General features: G+C 33.9%; 1 protein-coding gene across 1 annotated transcript; it reads right to left on the bottom strand.

Annotated features, from left to right (window-relative positions):
- Positions 1–4,772: 4,772 nt before the first annotated feature.
- Positions 4,773–6,132, bottom strand: LOC132279044 (AT-hook motif nuclear-localized protein 27-like). The gene has a single exon (XM_059780967.1). The coding sequence runs from the start codon at positions 6,050–6,052 to the stop codon at positions 5,222–5,224; it is 831 nt and encodes a 276-aa protein (XP_059636950.1). The 5' UTR covers positions 6,053–6,132; the 3' UTR covers positions 4,773–5,221.
- Positions 6,133–22,478: the final 16,346 nt, after the last annotated feature.

The following is a 22,478-nucleotide window of genomic DNA, read 5'->3' as shown; positions in this document are numbered from 1 at the left end:
TACTATAGTAAAATAAGTTTTTGAGAATAAACAAATAAAAATTATATGCACTTACCTCTTCTATAGATTACCTAAATAATATGGACCTTCCATCGAGTTTCAAATATAACACTGACCTCCCTTCTGGTTCAGATCTGAGTAACTAACTTCCCTGTCATAAAATCAAACACTCCACGTCTGCTGATGTCATACTTAAAATTTACTTAATTAAAACCTAATAATACCTTTAGAAAAGCCTTTGACCTTAAAAAAGCATTTGACTCTGTTTCTTGGGAATTCCTCATTGATTCCTTAAAGCTTTTTGGCTTTCCATCAACTTATGGATTCACTCTTGTCTTACTACTTCCTCCTTCACCATCTCTTTTAATGATGAATTCAATGGCTATTTTAGAGGAATCAAAGGACTTAGGCAAGTTGACCCACTGTCACCATTTCTCTTTTTTATTGTAATGGAGGTGTTTTCAGCCATTGTCAGCAAAGTCACACTCCTTGGGCCCTTTAAGCATCACTGGAGATGCAAGAAATTGTCTCTAACCCACATATTTGCAGATGATTTGTTTCTCTTCTCACATGGCAGCTTACCATCAATACAAACCTTTAAGCTTGCTATGGACGCTTTCTCTTAGTTATCAGGACTGCAAATCAACTTCAGCAAGAGCCAACTTTTCTTTTCAGGTGTTGATGAGTCTACAATTCAAAGCATTTCCTCCTTCTTGGGAATTCAGAAAGGTGTACTACTTGTGAGATACTTGGGAGTTCCCCTTATTTCTACCATGCTTAAATCCACTGACTGCAGAACTTTGATTGATAAGGTTACATCAAGAATATCTCATTGGACCAGTAGGCATCTATCCTTTGTCAGTAGGCATCTATCCTTTGCAGGTAGGCTGCAACTTATTAGAGCTGTTTTATTTTCCACTCAAACCTATTGGAGCTCTAAGTTCATCCTTCCAAGTAGCACCATCAATGAATTAATTAGAATTTTTGGGGCATTCCTGTGGTCTGGTCCTGAGCTTAAGAGGACAAAAACTAAGGTGGCTTGGAGGTTTTGCTGTCTCCCTAAAAGGGCAGGTGGTTTAGGTCTGCCTAATTTGCATTCTTAAAACAAGGTTGCAATTATGAAGCACATTTGGCACTTGTTTAAGTCTAAAGATATGCTATGGGTTTAGTGGATTAACACTTACCTCCTTAGAGGAAGAAGCCTTTGGGAAGTCATCATTCCTAGCCAGTGCTCTTGGACTTGGAGGAAGCTTCTCCAACTCAGGCCAACTTTTCGACCCCTTGTCAACCTTGAAGTTGGGGATGGACAAAGCATCAACTTCTGGTTTGACAATTGGTGCTGCTTTGGCCTTCTTCACCAACTCATCTCTCCTCAACAGCTTATTGACACTTCCCATAACACCACAACCAAACTTGGCTCCTTCATTACCAATTCGACATGGGTTTTTCCCTTCTCCATCACTAACATCCTTTCACAATTACACCTCACAAACAGACTGCCATCACCAAGCTCCCAAAACAAGGATAAGCTCACTTGGATTCCATCCTCAACTGGAGAGTTCTCAATTGCACTAACCATGAAGTTTCTTAACAGGCACTTGGTGACTTTACCATGGACTCACTTAGCATGCGTTTACACTTTGGATCGCTATCAAGCATAGAATTCCAACTCTGGACAGAAAATGCACTTCACACATTGACTCCGTCACTTGTGTTCTCTGTAACAATGCTCTGGAATCTCATGACCACTTTTTCTTCGTGTGTTGATTTGTTAAGCCCTAGCTTGTGGACCTTTATACAAATGCGTTGTGGGTTCCATATCCAACCGACAAATTGGGCAAGTTTGATTTCTTGGGCAGCTTACCATTAGAGAGGGGAAGGTTCTCCTCACAGAAGCTCAGTCTTGAGATTGGCATTGGCCTCCTTGGTTTACAATGTTTGGGCGGAGCGTAATTGGAGGATCTTCATAGGGAAAAAATTGTCGCAAAACTCACTTCTCCATTTAACATTAGACTCAGTAAGAACTAAACTCCTATCCACCTCCATTAAGGATTCTACCACCGAAAGACAGATTGTTGGAGGATGGAATCTGCCATGCTCTGTTTTGCGTCCTCCGGCGACGCTGCTGGATACCTAAATACGGAGGTTTCCTCCATGCCCTAACCGAAATGTGGATTTGCTTGTAACGGCGTCAATTGCTCTCAATTGTGTATTGGGTTGTTGCCTTTGGGCTTGTCATCTTTGGATTGTCTTTGTAATTTGTTAAGTTAGGCTTTTCTTGAGCCCTCTGCCTTTGGTGATGTACTATTTCTTTTTTTAATAAATTCATTTTTCCTTTCAAAAAAAAAAAAAAAAAAAGCTTGAAAATGTTATTTTATCCCTGAGTTAAACTAATAAAAGTACAATCATTATCACAGTTCGATAAAAATAACATTGATGGAGAGATCAGAGTTATTTTTAAAACCATAGAGGAGATCGATTCATGTTATTTAGGCAATGGTAAGTGTAATTATCCCATAAATAAAGTATGAACCTATAGTTTCTTCTTCAAAACCTATATCAACTTAGGGGTGTAATATCTTTATGAAAGTAGAATTTCTTGACAATTGGAAAAGAAAAATCAAAGAATATCACTTTTAACATGCTCAGTACATTTGCTGATGCAGCATGCATGATATGCGTCTTGCATGACTTTAAGTATCAATGACAATGTGTTCAAGCACAAACCAGCATCACCCAAAGCATCTCAGTTAAAAGGTGAATAGGTGATTGCTAGTTCTCCTTCTCTCTCTCTCTCTCTCTCTCTATATATATATATATATATATATGTATGTATGTATGTATATATCTATAGACTATACATAGTTCTTTGTTTCTCTTCCCTCCCCAGAATTAACTCTAAACTATATATACAATGGATAATAAGTGAAATAATATACTTGTTTAATTAGCTGAATAGGGGGTTCTCTTCAATTTGTAGCTCTTGCAATTATATTTGAGTTCTAATCTTGTTGGAAAAAAGGAAAATATATATGTAGGATTTATAGCTACAGCAAATCATGGTCAGTCAAAACATATAAGCTTAAAGCTAAAACAAAACTGACATCTTTCATAGAGATGTTTTCAAATTAATAGGAGTTATAATACATAGTCCAAGAGTGGGACATATACCTGACTAAATTTATGTGACTATGAGATGATGTCATCATGACTTCTTGTGGGATATTCGACTAAATTTATGTGAGTATAAGATGATGTCATCATGACACCATTCCCTACTCACTTAAAACAGTCGGATGCATCCGATATTCGGATTACTTACCATTATTCAACTAATAAATAGGATAGTTTATGCACTAATTGTGAAGTCAGTCCTTTCTCTACATTTCAAGGGAAAGAGAATCAAATTTGGAACATGAAGCACCAATGTCCGAATAAAGAAATTGAAAGGAAAATAAATTAACCAGCAAAGATTATATAGAGGACACAAAAAAAAATCTGAAAGCAGCATTTTTCTATTAAGAAGAGAGCTATTTGGTTAATTCATAGGAATTCATAACAGCTGATGAACATATTGAATTCTTGATTTTGACTTGGTAGCCCAAAAAAAAAAAATTAAATATACACACACTGGCAATATATCACCTTTAATAAATTTGCTTGAACCTTCAAAATATATATATCTATATATGTATCACCTTTGATATCAGCAAGGAAGGAACAAAGCAAACCAGCTACTCTTGGAATCAATAAGATTTAGATGGCACGATAACTCTAGCTTCTTCTTTTTTGAAAGTTTAAATCTAGCTTCTTTCAAGACAAAAACCTAGTTGTTTTTTTAAAAGAAGCCAAAATAAAGGGAACCAATGCAAAGTTCCAAGAAGAAATAATCTTTTCTTTTTCCAATTTAAGTCGCAATGTGTTCTCTCTTTGGGAAGTGGGTTTCTGTCTTTTTGCCAAAATGGGTAAAAGATTCCAATCTACGCAAAACCAAAGTGTTGAGACAGATGTTCGTTTCTTGCTGGAATTATTAATGTCTAATTAATGTAACAGGCCTTATCCATATCTTCAATCCTTATTAAATTAATTTATGTTTAATTTTGTAACTGATAAGTCACCAAACACCCTTTCTTTAGCTAGCTAGCTAGTTTCCTAACGTCTGGTCAGCAAAATATATGTTCAGGTAGAGAGAGATATTTGGTCATTGTTCTGATAAGGTCGACAGAGCTAACTAGGGTTTGCCAAAGATGGAGAAGCAGGCTTTTCAAGATTAAGGTTCTTCACTGTCACCTTTTCTCTATTGGGTAACCATGAAAATCAAACAAATGAAACAAAGGGAACAAAGCCACATGCAAGACAAACCAAGATAATCTACAGATTTAATTAAGTTCAGGCATTGTTCAGTACACAACAACTATGATTTATCATGTATGTGCATTGTACTCCTTCCGTACCAAAATAGTTGGGTATTTTGGAAACAGTGACTCACAATTTCAAAATAGTTGGGTACTTTGGGAACCGCTGTGAGTCACCGGATATGTATATTGATGTATGTGAGTCCTAATATGTGTATTTGTTTGAACTTTCGTCGACACATTGTACATGTAATATTCATACTTATAACAAAAGAAATCATAAGAATACTCATTAATTGTGTTTATTTATAATTGAAAATTCGTGAACACTCGATCACGACATATTCTTGTATTGATCAATGGGAAATTAGGAAACATAGTGCACAAAAGAAGGGAAGACAGAAATATATAAACCCTAATAATGTGCATCATAACAATTTCCACATTACATAATCTAAGAACATGAAATAAGAAATGAGGGTTTATATACATCAAGTTTGAGTACTTACTGACCTTAATTGAGAAGTTTTTAAACTATCAATTCCTTTGCTCCACATTTCGTGCCATCCGTTTCAACCAGAAAACTACTTGGCCTTCTTCAATAGATCCATCATGACTCGAACTTCAGCAAAACCATTCTTCGATCTTCAAATCCCTCCTCGAAATTACTAACTCATAAGAAGACCAATTTCATCTCTCTATATCATATATATATATATAAATCTCACTAAAATTATTTTTATCACACAAAAGCTATTCCTTCTTCCTCAATCACTTGTCTAAAGCTGAATCACATGAAATCAAGGTTACTTTGAATTTATGATCACTGATATTAACCAAAAACTCGATCTTACAATCAAACACCATTAAAATGGAGGCCTTGCAGCACTTGTCCCCCATCCGAACAAATCACCCGAAAAAGGATAATTAGGCAGGTTCCCACCCATATTAAAGAAAGGAACGCCACTTCCACCACCACCTTCCCCGTCACCACCCACGTGCCGATTACCATCCCCTCCAGTCACACCTGATGACTGCGACGCCGCGGGTTGGACCTGGACCTGCCCTCCCTCCTCCTCCTCCAGTGGTAAACGCTCAAACACGGCGTTCGCAAAGGATGCTGCCATCAGAACCACCGGACCTGAAGCCACTAAAGGACCCACCACACTCCCTCCCACCACCTGTCCCTGTCCACCAGCCAAGAATATGGACAGCCCGCTAGCACCGGGCGGTGCCGGTGGCGGAAGCACAGTCCCCGAGAGCGAAAGAATCTCAAAACGGCCGTGCAGCGTCACCACACTCCCAGCCGGAGCCGCCGCCTGACGCAGCATGACATTCACAACCGTGCCGCCTCCGCTGAGCACGGACACTCCTCTCCCTCTCCGGCGGGCATAATTCGACACGCTCTCGACAACATCAGCACCAGCAGCTACTTCAAGCACGTGGGATCGGAGGGCGTTGGGGCTGTCCCTTGTCACAATAATTGGAGGCTTTGGCTTGTTTTTGGACCCGGGAGGACGGCCCCGAGGGCGCCGAATGGAGCCAGATGCTCCGCCGGAGCTGCTGGTGGCGGCATCGGGGTCCGGCCTTTCGGGCGAGTCCTTGGAATCAGAGGGTTGTGTTGTTGTGTGATGTTGAGGAAGAGAGAGCGCTTGCAAGTGCAGTTGAGGTCTGAGGAGTTGGTTATACTCTGCCATACCCGCATCTATTCTCTCCCACCACTTGTTTGCCAGCTTTTTCTTGATCAGATCTTAATTTCTCTTTCTTTATATATATATATATATACGTCCCTCTCAAACACACAATACTAACAAAACCCTCTCTCTCTCTATATATATATATATCTAATTGCTTTCTCACTCATCATAGATAGACTTTCATATATATCTGCTCTATAGAGGACAAGGTTTTCGGTTCAACGATTGAAGTTACAATGAATGAGGAATTTAATTAAGATCCAAAGTGAATAATTAGAGTTTTGCACTAATCAATAGAAGAGAGAAGGTTATATGAAACCCAAGAAGAAGCCCTCAAATCAAGTGGTCCAGAACCAGAAATTGGAGGACTGGTTTCTTGAAGACCTAGCATGAATATATATGTGTGTATATATATATATATATGGTACTGCTTGCTAATTTTTCTTGTTCTGTAAAAGAGTAGATGACCCAAAGCAAAACGTAAAGAATCTAAAGCTCATATAAATCTGTCTGAAAAATACTGAATCGCGAGTTCAGATCTTTAGAAGCAATAAAGAAATATTATAGATTGGATGAAGAAAGAAGAGCTAACAACTCACTTGGGTGTGAAGAAAGAGAGAGAGAGAGAGAGAGAGGCCCTTTTCAGTGAGAGAATTCCACAATAAGTTGTCACTGTTGAGCTCTTGTGATAACTTTACCCAAAAAAATAAAAAAGACAAAAGAATGTTTAATTCTTGCGACTTTACCCGAAAAATTAGAAAAGAAATGTCTCGAGCGAATTTCTCACTGTTGAGCTTCACAAGTGCTTTAACATCTAACACTCGTGAGTGTGATTATACAATTATGAACAGTCATATACAAATGGATTATTTTTTAGATAATTATATATATATTTTTTGGTCAAAATTATCATTTAAACAAGGTCTTAAATGATTCAAAAAGACAAAATGCTCCCTTAATATTAAAATTAATTTTATTGTGAAATGTCATACATGTTGAAATTATGAGTCACAAAAATGGCGCCAATTTTGTGTGTTGGAATTCATTAATTTCTTTAAGGTTTGCAATAAAATTTTTACCAAAGGTTATTTTGCACACCTAGTCACTCTTCAAAATATTTGGTAACTTTTTACCAAACACAAATTTTTATAAAAATTCGATAACAATTGTTGTCTAGAATTTTCTACTTTTGAAATAAGGGTTTTAGTTTATTTATTTGAACAGCTTTGTAGATATCAGATCATTACCAAAATTTTTAGTTTTACACTTATACGAGTCTATTTTCTAAAGCATTTTCATTTGTTCTATTTTGATTTCAAATGAAGTTTTTATGAATTTTTTATTTCCTAGCGTACAAATTTGTCATGTAACTGCATTTTTAATTTTTTTTTTTATCAAATGTTAATGGGAAGTAGATTTGTTCAATTCATTAATTTTTAAAATTAAAAAAATTCACAAATGGTAAATTGATCAATTCTTTATGTGTTTGTCCATATGGCATGTTGTAAAATTGTTGATGAACATAAATAGTGACACTCATCCTTGCCCTTATGAAGCGCGTATGAGAATATTTCGGAGTCATCGGCAAAATCACTTAACAGCCTTATTGTCGGATCCTTTGGGACAAGAAATATTGGCACTTTTTACCATAAATAAAATAGTTACTAGTAAAACAAAAGGTAAAGTACTTCGAATTGAAACCCAATAATTAAAGGATAATGGCCAACTATCTTGCTCATTATTTCGTAGTAAATGACTCATTAGTATCTTGCTCACCAAAATAAACTCATTAGTTTTTTTTTTTTTTGTTTTTTTTTTAAGGTTAAAGCAAAGCATATATATATTATGAAAGAAAAACTCATTAGTTTCTATGTGAAAAATTGAGTGTTTAAATTCTCCTAAAGTCAAACTATAATTACTTGTTAAATTTTTGTCTATACGCACACATATATTTATAAAATAAAGCATTAAAAGATTCAAGTGACAATTTAGGGCAAGGTATATTTACCTTTAACTTAATTTAATTGACCTTTCATTATAAAGTAAAGTTGGGGAAAAAAATATATAAAGTAAAGTCCTTAACTTGGAAGGGATTCATAGTGAATGTAAAATAACATTCTTCTAATTCCAAATCAAAACGTCTAGATTTAGTGATAAAACGGCACATTTGTAGTGTGAAAAATAAGATTATGTCCAAAGTCCATAACAATTTAAAAATTCTCATTAAACATTTATATATATCAATTAAAACAATACTTAGGTCCTCGTTAGTGAGAATCTACACTATACTCACTGTTTATACGATCTAATAATAAAAAAAAAACACGTCCTCTTTTATTAAACAAGTTAAAAAATAAAATAAATTAGATCCTGCTGGAATGAGATCGGGTAAGTGAGTTCAGGGATTTTTTTTTTTTCTAGGGCTCAACGCCACTCTATGGTTCTCTATCTTTCTGGCACCGCTTCAGCCCTCTCTCTCCACCATCTTCTTCCTCTCAAGCTTCTAGTACATCATCATTCAATTTGACAAGAATATTTGAAGGAGTTATGATCCTTTTTTTTTTTTCTTTTTTTTTTTTTCACACATCATCATTCATTTTTTCCCTGAATTGAAAATTAGCATTTAAATAACCAAAAAAAAAGGAAAAAAGAGAGAAACAATTGTGAGGATTAAAAGCGGCAAGTTGATCCTTGGGCTCTATGATCAGCTTCTTACAAATTCCAAAAAAGAAGGGAAAAAAGGAACGAAAGATACATATCAGATTTTTTGACAAAAAAAAAAAAAAGATCATACCTCCTTCAAATATTCTTACCAGTTAAATGATGATGTCCAGGACTATAAACTTGAGAGGAATAAGAGATGGTGGAGAGAGAGGGCTGAAGGTAGTGTTGGAAAGAGAGAGAATCAGATAACGACGTTGAACCACCTTGAAAAAAAATAGAAAATAAATTGTTGAACACACTTTACCTGATCTCGTTCGGGTATGATCCGATATATTTTATTTTTCTAATCTCTTTAACAAAAGATGACGTATTTTGTTTTAATTGGACCACATAAGCGGTGAGGAAAGTGTAGATCCTTACTAGTGAGAACCTAAGTATTGTCTTACGAATTATATATAAATTTTGAACAATATTTCATCCAACCTATTGATGTGGCCTAATAGAACTAAAACAAGTGTCTAAAAACAAAAGTTATGATTTAAAACACATGTCCAAAATCAAAAGTTATGCAATGTCTAATTTAATTTTATATTTAATTTTAACACTTGTTGCAATTTTATTGGACCTGCCCTATTGTTCATAAATTTTTGTTATTCAAATTTTTGTTAACGAGCAATTACTCTGAAGCTATAGTTCAACATAAAACCTCCCTCGGAACAATTGATAATAGTGGTAGTATGAAAATTCACAACATAGTTTATTGAACGAGAGCAAAAATACAAGGAGCCAAATCGTGTAAATGTTTTACATATCCTTTTTCGATGTTCATGTTTAAAATTTGAAGTTTTTAAAGAGATATACAATTAAAGTATTGTTCCCTTTTAAAATTATCAATTTATTAAAAATATAAATAACAATAACGCAAAGACAACATTTATTTGTTTTGACTTTTCTACATAGACAATTAGTTTGGGACATCTAAAAAGGAAATACTACTAATATATATATATGAGACGTATGTAGTAGTATTACTTTGAACATTTTACTAGTCTCTTTATTTGTTAGGAGCCGATTTGAATTTCTTTTGTGATATTCATGAATTCTTTTTTTTTTTCCTCGATGAGTATTAATTATATGAAGAAAAAAAAAATTATTGGCAACCGTGATATTCGTACTGCACTTTTCTATAATTGCACTACATTCTTAACGAAAATGACACTTCTATCCCTAATTATTTAAATAAATAATTTTTTTTTTCAAATATCACAAATATCCTTTCAGTTATAGAAATATATATCTGTCTCACTCTCTCTCCCCATTTTAACGTTTTCTCTCAATTATTTTTCTACTTTGTATTAATTATCTACGTAATATTGAAATATTAACACATGAAACATGTAAGAACTATCAAAACTCCATAAGTCATTCAACATCATTGATGTTAATGGTCATGGTAATTTTTTCTTTTATTTTCTTTTCATATTGTGTGTTTTGAGTTTAATTCCAATTTTTTTCTTTCATATGATTTTTAAGAATTAATTTGGAATACATTTAAATCTTAAAATTTTTCTTATTGATGAGAAAAGCCCTACCTATTTTGACAATAAAATTTCAAGAATAAGGATTTTATGAAAAAAACAAAAAAGAAAAAGAGAGAGAGGAGAGATGAGTTTATGTCAAAATCTACATCCATAGAATTCACCTTTCAAATATCTTTTCCTCAGGGTATAAAATATATATATTTTTTGAAAGATTAACAAGATATAATATTAATTAATTTAAAAAAGCAAAAAAAAAAAAATATATATATATATATATAACAAAAAAGGGTACTATAGAGGAATAATTGATATACAAAGAAAAAATGTGAACTATGACCGTAAAAGTGTAGTTTTATCTAAAATTAGTTAGTGCATTTAATATGTGAGGTAATATCAAAGGAGGGCAATTGGTTTATTATCATGTTAAACTATAATTTTGGAGTTAGTAAAGAAGGTAAATATATATATATAGTGCAAATGGTAGTTATGGTATAATAAAATAAGGGATGATGCATTGATTAATTTAGGGACTCTTTTGTCATTCACATTAAAGAAAAAGAAAAAAATAAAATAAAATGCAAATGTAAAAAAGTAAAGTGTGAATATCGCCCCCACGTACAATTATTTATTTATGAATACATAAGCACATTAACATTACAACAAACACTTTTTTACTTATTTACAATGATACTTGGCCTCCAAAATAGTATGTAAAAGGATTGTGTATATATATATATTTGAGTCTTTATCAGAGTGAGCCACTCTTTTGAACAACAATTTGAAAACTAGCTTATGGAGGTTTAGATGAGTTGGTAAGGTGAGGGCTTTGGTTATCACTAGTGAGGGTTCGAGTCTCCCCACTTCTTTTATTACTCTCGACTTATCTTACCACTTATAATGTGGGGTCGACGTCGACAGTCGATGATTTACCAATGCTTTGGATAAAGAAGCTTCTGGAGGAGAAGTCTTATCAATAATAAAAAGTTTAGAGATATGAATAATGGTATCTCTATCCCTTATAATAAAGAAAGAAGTTGGAGTTCCAAAAGAGTCCCACAAAGAGAAAGGGCAATTAGGATATCGGAAATATAAAAATTAGGCGTAATGTGATGTAATAATTTTTTTGTAATTTCACCATAAGAGAAGAAGGAAATGGAGGCCTAATATCAGCTTACGCAATTTGAAGTGACAGTGAGGGATGATCATCGACTAAATTATTAGAGAGAGAATGGTAGTGTCTAAATTCCAACAAGGCATTTACCTAACCACAAATTTTTTCAACTTGAAAATTTGGTATGGAGCCGATCAAAAGTTACGTTATTCCTTTTATAATGTCATTTCGGTTCTCAACGTCAATACTTCTTTTGCCCTTTTGCTGTTTACTTTTTGGTAACATATACTGTATCTTGTAAAATGATCACACTTTTTTTTTTTTTTCAAATATCATAGCAGATGAGATTTTAAATTTTTATTAATATTATCATCGTGTTAATAAATATTAAGGGTGGCCACAGGATCGGATCTGGTTGGATCCGTTGAATGATAGATCGGATTGGATCGAATTGGATCCGCATATTAAGATTTTTTTTAAATAGTCCAATATTATTTATATTTTAACCATAACTCAATAAATAAAATTTAAATTTGTCGCCATTAATTCATATATTTAAATGATAATTAACATCTTATAGTTCATTAAATAATCATCAACTAATTAAATTAACTAATAAATTCTTTGAATATATATATATCTCACGGATCGGGTCGAACTCATAAATCGGGTCGAATTTTTAACAGTCCAATTTATAATTCGTTCAATGAGTTACGGATGAAGTCCATGTTTAGAAATTAGAGTTTTTAAGGGGGCATGCAATTAATGCATTGTCCCCTTTTAAAATTACCAAATTATCCTTTTATTTTAAATATATATAGTTACAAAGTTTGAAATTTTTTAAAAAGATAAAAGACAATGGTGGAAATATAAGGAAAAGATACTTTGACTTTTTAAAGAAGATAACTAATTTGGGACATGTAAAAAGAGAAAAATGGACCACTAATTAAGGATAGAGGGAATACATGTATTGTAATGACTCACGAGCAAAAAAGTACACATTAGGCGGGGTGTACTGTAGGGTACAATATCTGTTAGCAGATGCATATAAAGTTGAATAATAATACTACTATGAGTACAATTTCATGCCACTGTTATGAACTCTATTTTGAATTAACATATTTTGAAAATAAATACACAATTGAATTAGCATATTTTGAAAATAAATTAAAATAAACACAAATTAAATCCTCATATAGCGAGTATTAAAGTGACCATATTGTAAAAATATAAATTTAAAATATCATAAAATAAAATAATACGAAATCGTCAAAGTTAATGTAATTTGGTCCGTCAAAAGATTGCGCATAAAAGTTTGATTCATTAGTACAAGTAATAGACTAGTACTTAGTAAATGCATTTTGATAAGACTATAATTTTTTTACAGTATCTTTTTAAATGATTAGTTGCACCTCACAAAATTTGTTTTTTTATTGTAAATATAAGAGAGAATATAATTTAGGGCGAAAGAGAACTGCAAACAAGGAAGAGAGAGAAATTTAGTATGATTCAATTCTTTTCATTCAAGTGTATCCACACAATACAACATTATCCCTATTTATAGGAGATGATGCCGACTATAGCAAGTCATTTGCACCAATTGTATTAGGTTCCTTCGCCACTTCACTTTGGGCGCCATCATTACTTTTGCTCAAGTTACCTTCCAATTCACAATGTAAATGCATGTACTGACAGTGTATTTTAAAGAATGTGAAGCCCACAGATATTATAACACTCCCCTTGGGGTCCACAATGTTACACTAAAAACATGCCTCATTAAAACCTTATTAGGAAAACCCATTGGGACAAAATATGAGCAAAGGAAAAAGAGTGCAATATTCTTGTATGTCAAAAAAAGTATTGCATGGTTTAGAACTCTCTCATGAAAACCTTACCAGAAAAACTCATTGGAACAAAATCTGAGCGAAGGAAAAAGACTACAGTAAATTTCAATACCTTTTTAAGTACTTCCCCTCATCAATGCCAAAGATCTTTAAGTTGTCGCATCCTAGTGTTATGTACCAATTTCTTGAACGTCGTGGTTAGCAGTGCCTCAGTGAATAGGTCTGCTAAATTTTCACATGAACATATTTGCTGAATATCAATTTCACCATTCTTTTGGCGTTCATGTGTGTGAAATAATTTTGGTGAGATGTGTTTGGTCCTTTCACTTTTGAAATAACCATCTTTTATCTGTACAATGCATGCGACATTATCTTCTTATAATATTATGGGGCTATCTGTTATTGATGAGAGGTCATATGTTGATCTAATGTGTTGGATTATAGATCGTAACCAAAATGCATTCCCTGCTGGCCTAATAAATTGCAAGTATCTCTGAATGATTTGAAAAAGTGGCAATCATTGTTTGTTTCATAGAGCGCCAAGAGATAGCAGTGCCACCATAAGTAAACACATACCCTGTTTGTGATCGAGCTTAATGTGGGTTAGAGAGATAACCAGCAGCTGCATATCCAATTAACAGAAATTTTGATTCTTTTGAATAAAACAATCCCATATCAATTGTTCCACGAAGATATTGTAATATGTATTTGATTCTATTCCAATGTCTACAGGTTGGTGTAGAACTGTATCTTGCTTAAAAGTTGACTGAAAAAGCAATGTTAGGTCGTGTGCAATTTGCAAGATACATAAGACCACCAATTGCACTAAGATATGGTACTTCCGTACCAAGGAGTTCTTCATCATCTTCTGGAGGTCAAAAAGAATCTTTCTTAACATTAAGTGATCAGACAACCATTGGTGAGCTCAAGAGATGGGCTTTATCCATATAAAAACACTTCAGAACCTTCTCTGTATATGTTGACTGGTGGTTATGAATTCCTCTTGATAAATGTTTAATTTGCAGTCCCAGACAAAAAGTTATCTTTCTGAGATCTTTCATCTCGAATTCTTTCTTTAAATAGCTCTTTAGAAGTACCCACCAAATTCAAATCATCAACATATACTGTAACAATAGCAAAACCCAATTATGTTTTGTTAATAAAAATGCATGGACAAAGAAGACTATTCATATACCCTTCTTTTATTAAGTACTCGCTGAGGCGATTGAACCACGTGTGCCCCGATTGCTTCAATCCATACAAGGATCTTTGTAATTTTATTGAGTACATACTACGTGATTTTGTTTCTGGCATTTTGAAACCATCAGGAATCTTCATGTAAATATCATTATCTAATGATCTATACAAGTATGCCGTTACCACACCCATTAGATGCATATGCAATCTTTCTGTGACTGCCAAATGTATTATGAATCAAACAGTGTTTGCATCAATTAGCGGAGAGTATGTTTCATCATAATCAATAGTAGGTCTCTGTGAGAAACCTTCAGCTACCAGTCGAGCTTTATATCTCACAATTTTATTTTTCTCATTATGTTTGCGTGCGAATACCCTGCCCATTTGTATCCAACAGGCTCAATACCTTCGGGGGTTTGGACAACTGGTCTAAATACTTCTTGTTTAGCTAATGAACTTAGCTCTGCCTATATTGCTTCTTTCCATTTCTGCCAATCATTTCTTCATCAATATTTTTCGACATTTCGAGGTTCCGGATCCTTATTTTCAATATCAAGAGCAACAGAATATGAGAATATGTTGTCGACCACAATTTCATTTCTATTCCACCTTATTTCATAATTTAGTAAGATCTCATCATTTTCAGGTACTGTTGCCTTATCAAGGCCATGTGCCTCATCAAGGGCCACATTATCATCATTTACTGTCTTTACCTTATTAAGGCTTATAATTTCATCAGTCTTAGGTACCTGGGCCTCATCAAGGGCTATAATTCCATATTTAAAATAATTTCTATTACTCTTTTTGTGGCCTCTTCAGGAGCACCAATTTTTTTTTTTTTTTTTTTTTTTTTTTTTGTGCTTTCCACTTGCGAGGAACAACATCTTTTGCACCAACTGGTCTTTAACGTTTCAGGTGTATTCTAGATACATTTGCTGCAACATTGACAGATTGTCCCACAGGGACGTCAATTTTTGTTGGAACATTTGCAGCTGGTACATGTAATTTTATTACTTTCTTTAAATCAATAAATGCATCAGGTAATTGATTTGCAACATTTTGCAAATGAATAATCGTCTGAACTTCTTTTTCACATTGTCAGGGGTTCAAGATATCTAATAATAGAAGGAGAATCAAAGTCAATATATATTCCAAGTCTACATTGAGGACTCATTTTAGTGCGTTGTGGTGGTGCAATAGGAACATATACGGCATAACTAAAAACTCGCATGTGAGAGATATTTGGCTGTTGTCCAAACATAAGTTGTAATGGTGAAAATTTATGGTAAGCAGTTAATCGTATGCAAACTAATGATGCAACATGCAATATGGCATATCCCCAAGCAGAGACATGTAATTTTGTATGCATAAGTAAAGGTCGACCAATTAACTGAAATCTTTTAATAAAAAATCCTGTTAAACTATTTTGAGTATGGGTGTATGCAACATGATGTTCAACATTAATTCCAACTGACATGCAATAGTCATCAAAAGCTTGAAAAGAAAATTCAGTGGCATTATTAAGACAGATTGTTGTAATTGAATAATCGGGAAAGTGTGCCCGCAATTTGATAATTTGAGTAAGGAGTCTAGCAAATGCAACATTACGAGTAGAAAACAAACAAACACGTGACCACTGTGTTGAGACATTAATTAAAAAACCATAAAATAACGAAATGGTATGCAGGGTGGATGAATTGGCCCATATATATCCCCGTGAATTCATTATATAATAGTAGGAGATTCAACAATGACTTTTGAAGAGGATGGTCTAATAATTAACTTGTCTCGTGAGTAGGTGGTACATAAATGATTATTTGGTAAAAGGATTTTATGATCCTTTAGTGGGTGACTATGTGAATTTTCAATAATTCGACATATCGTTGTAGTCCCTGGGTGACCAAGTCAATCATGTCAAAGTATAAAAAGTTTTGGGTCACAAGATTTTTGTTATATCACAGCATTTGACTCAACTATCCTGATGGTTGTATAGTATAACCCAGAAGATAAAACAGGAAGTTTTTCAAGTACATGCTTTTTAGAATTAATGCAGAGATATTCCACATTTCCTTTATTCGTGGTCTCAATGTGATACCCATTTTAACGTAAGTCTTTAAAGCTCAACAAATTTCTTCGAAATCTGGTAGAATATAAGGCCTTATCAATATGTATTATTGTCTCACGTAGTAAAACAATATCAGCTTTTCCAGAGCCTTCAATCAAACTTGTGGGACCTGAAATTGTACTAACACTAGCCTCAGTCAATGTTAAGTGAGAAAAATATTTTTTATCTCGAAGAATTGTGTGTGTTGTTCCACTGTCTGCAAGGTATATATCATCACCATTAACCAATGCATTTTTGATAGATCCATGCCTGTATATATCATGCAAAGTTCATATTTAGACTTTATTATGATAATATAAACTTTAATACAAGGATAGCAAAAAAAACTTTTAATTCAAATGTAATTGAAGTACAAACACAACAACAAAAACGAATAACAATAATAAAGACAACAACAACAAAATACAGACTAATGATGACATAATAAAATAAGGTAGAGTTTAATTGGTGTGGACATTTCCATCACCAATCAAATGGTCAATTTTTCCATCACTATCCTCAAAGAATCTAGCATGTCCAGATTTGTGATATCTACTGGTTCATTGAAATCAGTGTAATTCATTTATATCTTTTTCCCATTTTCCTTCATTGAGGCTTGGTACAAATTAGCCAAGTGTTTAGGCGTACGACATATACTTTGCCAGTGCCCTGTCATTCCACATCAATAACAAATATTTGCATCTGTCTTTGAAGTTTGGGCATACTTTTTTCCTTTTCATTATAATCCCTTTTTCTAACGATATGGTGTGAATCTCTGATTATTAGAATTTAAGGATTGATAACCTTCACGGTAATAAGAATGTTTTCTTTCACAACCATATTCATTGTCATTTCGACCACCACGGCCATAATCACTACAATGCCCACGTCCACATTTACGTCCATGTCCTTATCCAAGAAGCGAGGCAACGTATGTTTCAGGGATTGGTGTCGACATGTACATGCTTTTGTTTTAGGGATTGGTGTCGACCACCACGACCAGAACAGGAAGTTTTTCAAGTACATGCTTTTTGACATGCAAGTGTTAGCATACTTTTATTATCTTTTGTTGTTATCAAAGTTTAACTTGTTTAGAAGCATGACTTGCTTCATTTTGGACATGTAATATAAACTTAAGTGGCTTATTTTGATGTTGTTTTAAATTCTATATAATGAGGCCAAGGTCCAAACACTTCTTTGTTTTGAAAGCATATCAAATTACAGCATGTTTTTATCTTGGTGGCATTGTTTGCACTTGGGGGTATTTTTGTCATTTATTTTTGCACTTCAATTTTGGTTTAGACCATGGTTGATCAGAAAACACATTTTTAGGGGGGGTTACTTCACAAACTTTTCCCAAAAAATTACGTCTTGGCCCTCAAAACAGTGCATTTTTTAAATATTTCCTAACTGTGAGACCTATCTGATCAATTAGATGAACCATCTAATTCATTAAACAAGGTCATCTGATCGATTAGATGGAGCATCTAATAGATTAGATGGCCTCCTGCAGTTTTTCTTACCTTTTATTTTGTCATCTAATCGATTAGATAGATCATCTAATCGATTAGATGGTCCTGTGTTGCTTCATATATCTCTTTCTTTATTTGATCATATCTTCTTCGCTCCAACTCCGAATCAGGATATTTTTTAGTCTAAATTTATTAAATTTTTATTATCTATCCAATGGTATGCAGGGTAGCATCCTTTTCTATTAAAAGGACCATTTTACCCCTAGTGGTTCACTTTGTCAAGTTTTAAAATCCTAGCTTCCGCATTTGTTTCCGTTGAGTCTCGTGACTTCTCGGGAAGTCACTTTGGCATCCTAGAGGTGATATACATCTCTAGAGACCTCATTTCTTTCTTGCTTATTGGCCTCTTTGTTAATTGTTTTTATTTAATTAAATTCTTTGTTAATTGTTTTATTTAATTGTGTTGTTTGTTTTAATTAATTGTGTTATTTAATTGAGTTATTTTTTTTAATTCTTTGTTTTCATTAATGTCATGATTATGTGGCAGTGTATAAATTATGTGCGTTATTTCTTTATTTGTTTAATTGAATATTAGATTATAATTGTTTTCATTGTTTAAATTAAATGTCTTTAATTTAGGATTTTTATGGATGAAGTAGCTGACTTATAATTAGGTTGGAATTAAGATTAGGTTTTATAGAAGCCTATATATATATAAGTTATGTGTCTGCCAAGGGTTTTAGAACCCTATTCACGTATTGTGAGGCAGAGAGAAACATAGAGGGATTTGGGAGGAAAAGAGAGAGAAACTTAGAGAGGCTCAAGGAGGAAAGAAAGGGTGTTGCTTGTGGGTTGAACCAAGAGGCAACAAAGGAGGAGAATAGTGAAGAGAGGAGTAGAATAGTCTTGGGATTTGTCGAAACTCAGAGATTGTGGTTTAAGGTTTCAAAATTGAAACCGAAGACAAGTTTTATTCTAACTCCTTCCCTTAAACTTGTGTTCTGTGCATGCTATATAGTTTCCAGGAATTAAATTAAACTTTAAAACGGATATTTTATGCATGTTAAATTAAACTGTAAACTATTGTGGTTTTGTTTAAACTGAAACTGTTTTGTGCATAAACTGTTATCAATTATGTTTTAAAGTTTGTTAACAATTTGTATTGGAATTTGAGGAGTTTCTGGAACTAATGGGACATGAATTGAACCCTAGGAACTGTATTAGACATCACAGTAGGTTCGGTAAAGTCGTCAGAGGCGAAGAAGACTCTCTGTGAGAGAGAGAGCCGGCTCCATGGATTGAGGGAGTTGGTTCCCTAGGCCACAGAGCCGGCTCCCAAGGTGTGGGAACTGGCTCCCAATGGTTGAGAGCAGGTTCTCAACTTATGAGAGCATGCTCTCATGCCAAACTTGGTATGGGACGTGGTTTGATAAACTGTTTTGGTATTTTTGAAATTCCTGGACTGTTTTTGGTGATTAGTAAGGACTCTAAACATTATATTATACTATATTAGAACTCACAGAGCATAATTAATATCTTTATGTTAATAGATTTAACAGTAGGGAAGTTTAAACAATCTGGCATGCTGTTAACGGATAGATGACATAATCGCTTAATTTTTATTCTGGCAATTGAATGGACTGTAGCATGATTTTAGACATTATTTTGGATGCACCATAGGGTCATATACATATCAGACTTTAGTTATGCTTACTCTGGATTTATAGTTGAGGATTAAATGGACATCATGAAATTTATATATTAATTTGCATGCTGTTAAGGATTGTGGAAGATTTAACTGCTAGTTTTGTTTTAGCAAATTAAATGGACTAGTATGAATGTATTTCTGGAATTTTAGTATAATGTGCTCAGTTTATATTTCTGATTATCATTATATCATGCTATGGATTTTAATTGATGAACGATTATAATTTCTGTTCTGTCAATTATATGAATATGGATGATTTAAATTGTTTATCTTTACTCTAGCAATTTAAATGGAGGTTATATGATTATAATCATATACTGGAATACATAATAGGATCTTGCATATATCTGACTTCTATTATGTTTGTCTCTGGATGTATTTGATGTTCAAATGAGTGTACATCATTTATGAATCATATGCATTATATGCACCAGTATGGGACGGTGGCATATTAGGGATGGATTATATCAAAACGCTAATTCCTACCTATTCATACATACGGAATGGATTATCTAAAACAGTTATATCCTACATGAATTCATGTCTTGTCAACTAAAATAATTGAACGACATATTGGATGTTTGTTTTATTTTCTGTATTAGAAAGGATTTATATATATACTTATGGAACTGTGATATAAGCTTGAGTCTCAGAATCATGGTTAGGGTGCGTATATCGCCTAGGATGAATAACTAGATATAGTTGATGTTCCCTGGTAGGTCTAGGTACACATGCACACCGTAATATGTGAGTTACATGTTACCTTTTATTTAGGTTGAGACTACATTATAGGCTAGTGAGCGTCCTATAGTGTATAGCTATATCTATATGGACTACTTTAGTTATTGCCAAGCTATCTAAGATGTATCAGCGTATCGGGTTTCTATATAGATTTTAGTAGGATAGAACTTGCATGTGGGCCTAATCCACTCTTATTTTTCAGGTGTTCGTCAGTTTCAAGCTTAGAGCTTGATCGTGCTGAGCAGATGTGATACCCCTCGGAACCGAGACACGGGTTGATCAGGCCCTAACCCAAACCCGAGGGAAATATCAAACAATTAATATTTTATAACGAACACAGATGACAAAATGAATTAAAGAAATAAAGTTTAAGCTGAAAGAAACTAAAATAAATCCTTTAACAACAAATACTTAAATTCGGTAATCCAAAACCTCCATAAGTTTACAACTCGGGAATCCATCTCTAGTGGACCCCTAATAAAAATCCCAACCCGAACGAAAGTAAATAACTGAAGATAAAAATCCAAATATAATATCTGGAAAGAAGTCCTACGTTGTCGGTAGAATGGAAGATCGTCTCTGCTCAGCTCGAACAAGCCCTAAGACTTCAAACGTCCAATACCTGAAAAATGATAAGTGGGTCAGGCCCACGAGCAAGTTCTATACTACTACTACCCAAGCAAAGACCCGATACGCATGTACCTCTTAACCAATCCAACAATATCTAAATAGTTCGTAGATATATATATATATATATATATATATATATATATTCACACTACATGACTCTCACTGGACTACAGGCCCGTCTCAACCTGACTAGAAGGCACCATGCAAAATGCACCTGAGGTGGGCATGACTACCTAGGTCTAGCAGGGTACACATCCAACCATCATACCAGCTATGCATCCCAACACATATACGCTCCCTAGCCAACGACTCTGAGAGTCAGGCTCATATCGTGGCACCATAAAAATATATTTAAAATCCGTTCCAAACCAAAAGTGTCACTCAACTATTTAGTAATCTGACACAAGATACAGGTAGGATTTAACTTTTGTAGTTAATCCAGAGTAGGTAGAACTTAGCATTTTTGAGCTAATCCCCCTAGTATGTCACCGTCCCATACCGGTGCATACAATCCATCCATCCAGTGTTGATAATATAAATGACAGTAAATATCAACATAACCAATTTAAGCATTACAAGATTGTATAAATAGCATGCTTGTTCAATACATCCAGTATATAATTCTCCACAATTTAGAACGCAGAGCAATAAATAAGTATAATCATTCTGTAACTCACAATAAGCATAATAATAACAATAACAGTATATACATGCTTACTTGTAATTACTCCACAACATCCCAAAAGTTTATACAAACAATGCTTAGTAAACATTAACTAGTTTCTTATTAAGCATTAACTGAATTTATATTAGTTAACAGGCTTAATCTCATACCGCTGTTATATGACTTACATGTCAAACTCCTATTTCAATTGCTAATTTAAAATTAAACAACTTGAATCGTCTGCAACATTGCAACCATGTAAACTTCCTTAAAAGTTTCTTACTGTCCTTTATAAATATATAATCATTTTGTAATCTGATATGCTTAATTTAAATTACAGAAACATGATTAAACAATATTTCCATTCCCAAATAAATAGCAACTCATAAAGTTATGCACTTAAAATCCTCTGCCTCCAAAAATAGTCCACCAGTTCACTTGAAACTATAACGGTTCAAGCTATCGATTTCTTTGTAATTTATTATGTATTAACACACTTCCAGAAGTTTTAATAGGACTTAGATGCTACTGAAACATCCCTGAATAGCTCCTAACTGCATCTGGAAACACCCAATTCTGAAACCTGTAGCTAAAACCATCACCGAAAAAGTGAAAAATTGAAAACTGTTGAAGGAGCCGGCTCCCTAAACATTGGAGCTACCTCCAATTATGGTGGAGCCGCCGCCACTGAACCTTGAGCCGGCTCCACTCATGGTAGAGCCGGCTCCACCCTTTGTGGAGCCTGCTCTA

Source organism: Cornus florida, unplaced genomic scaffold (genome assembly GCF_030987335.1).
Source record: "Cornus florida cultivar Cherokee Brave unplaced genomic scaffold, ASM3098733v1 CherokeeBrave_3.0.0_Hap2_Chr10, whole genome shotgun sequence".
Classification (NCBI taxonomy): Eukaryota; Viridiplantae; Streptophyta; class Magnoliopsida; order Cornales; family Cornaceae; genus Cornus; species Cornus florida.
The sequence above is the reverse complement of the archived record's forward strand: the minus strand, read 5'-3'. Positions and strand labels throughout refer to the sequence as shown.

Coding starts and splice junctions, on each gene's coding strand:
- LOC132279044 (XM_059780967.1), bottom strand. CDS start 6,052: ATGGCAGAGTATAACCAACTCCTCAGACCTCAACTGCACTTGCAAGCG.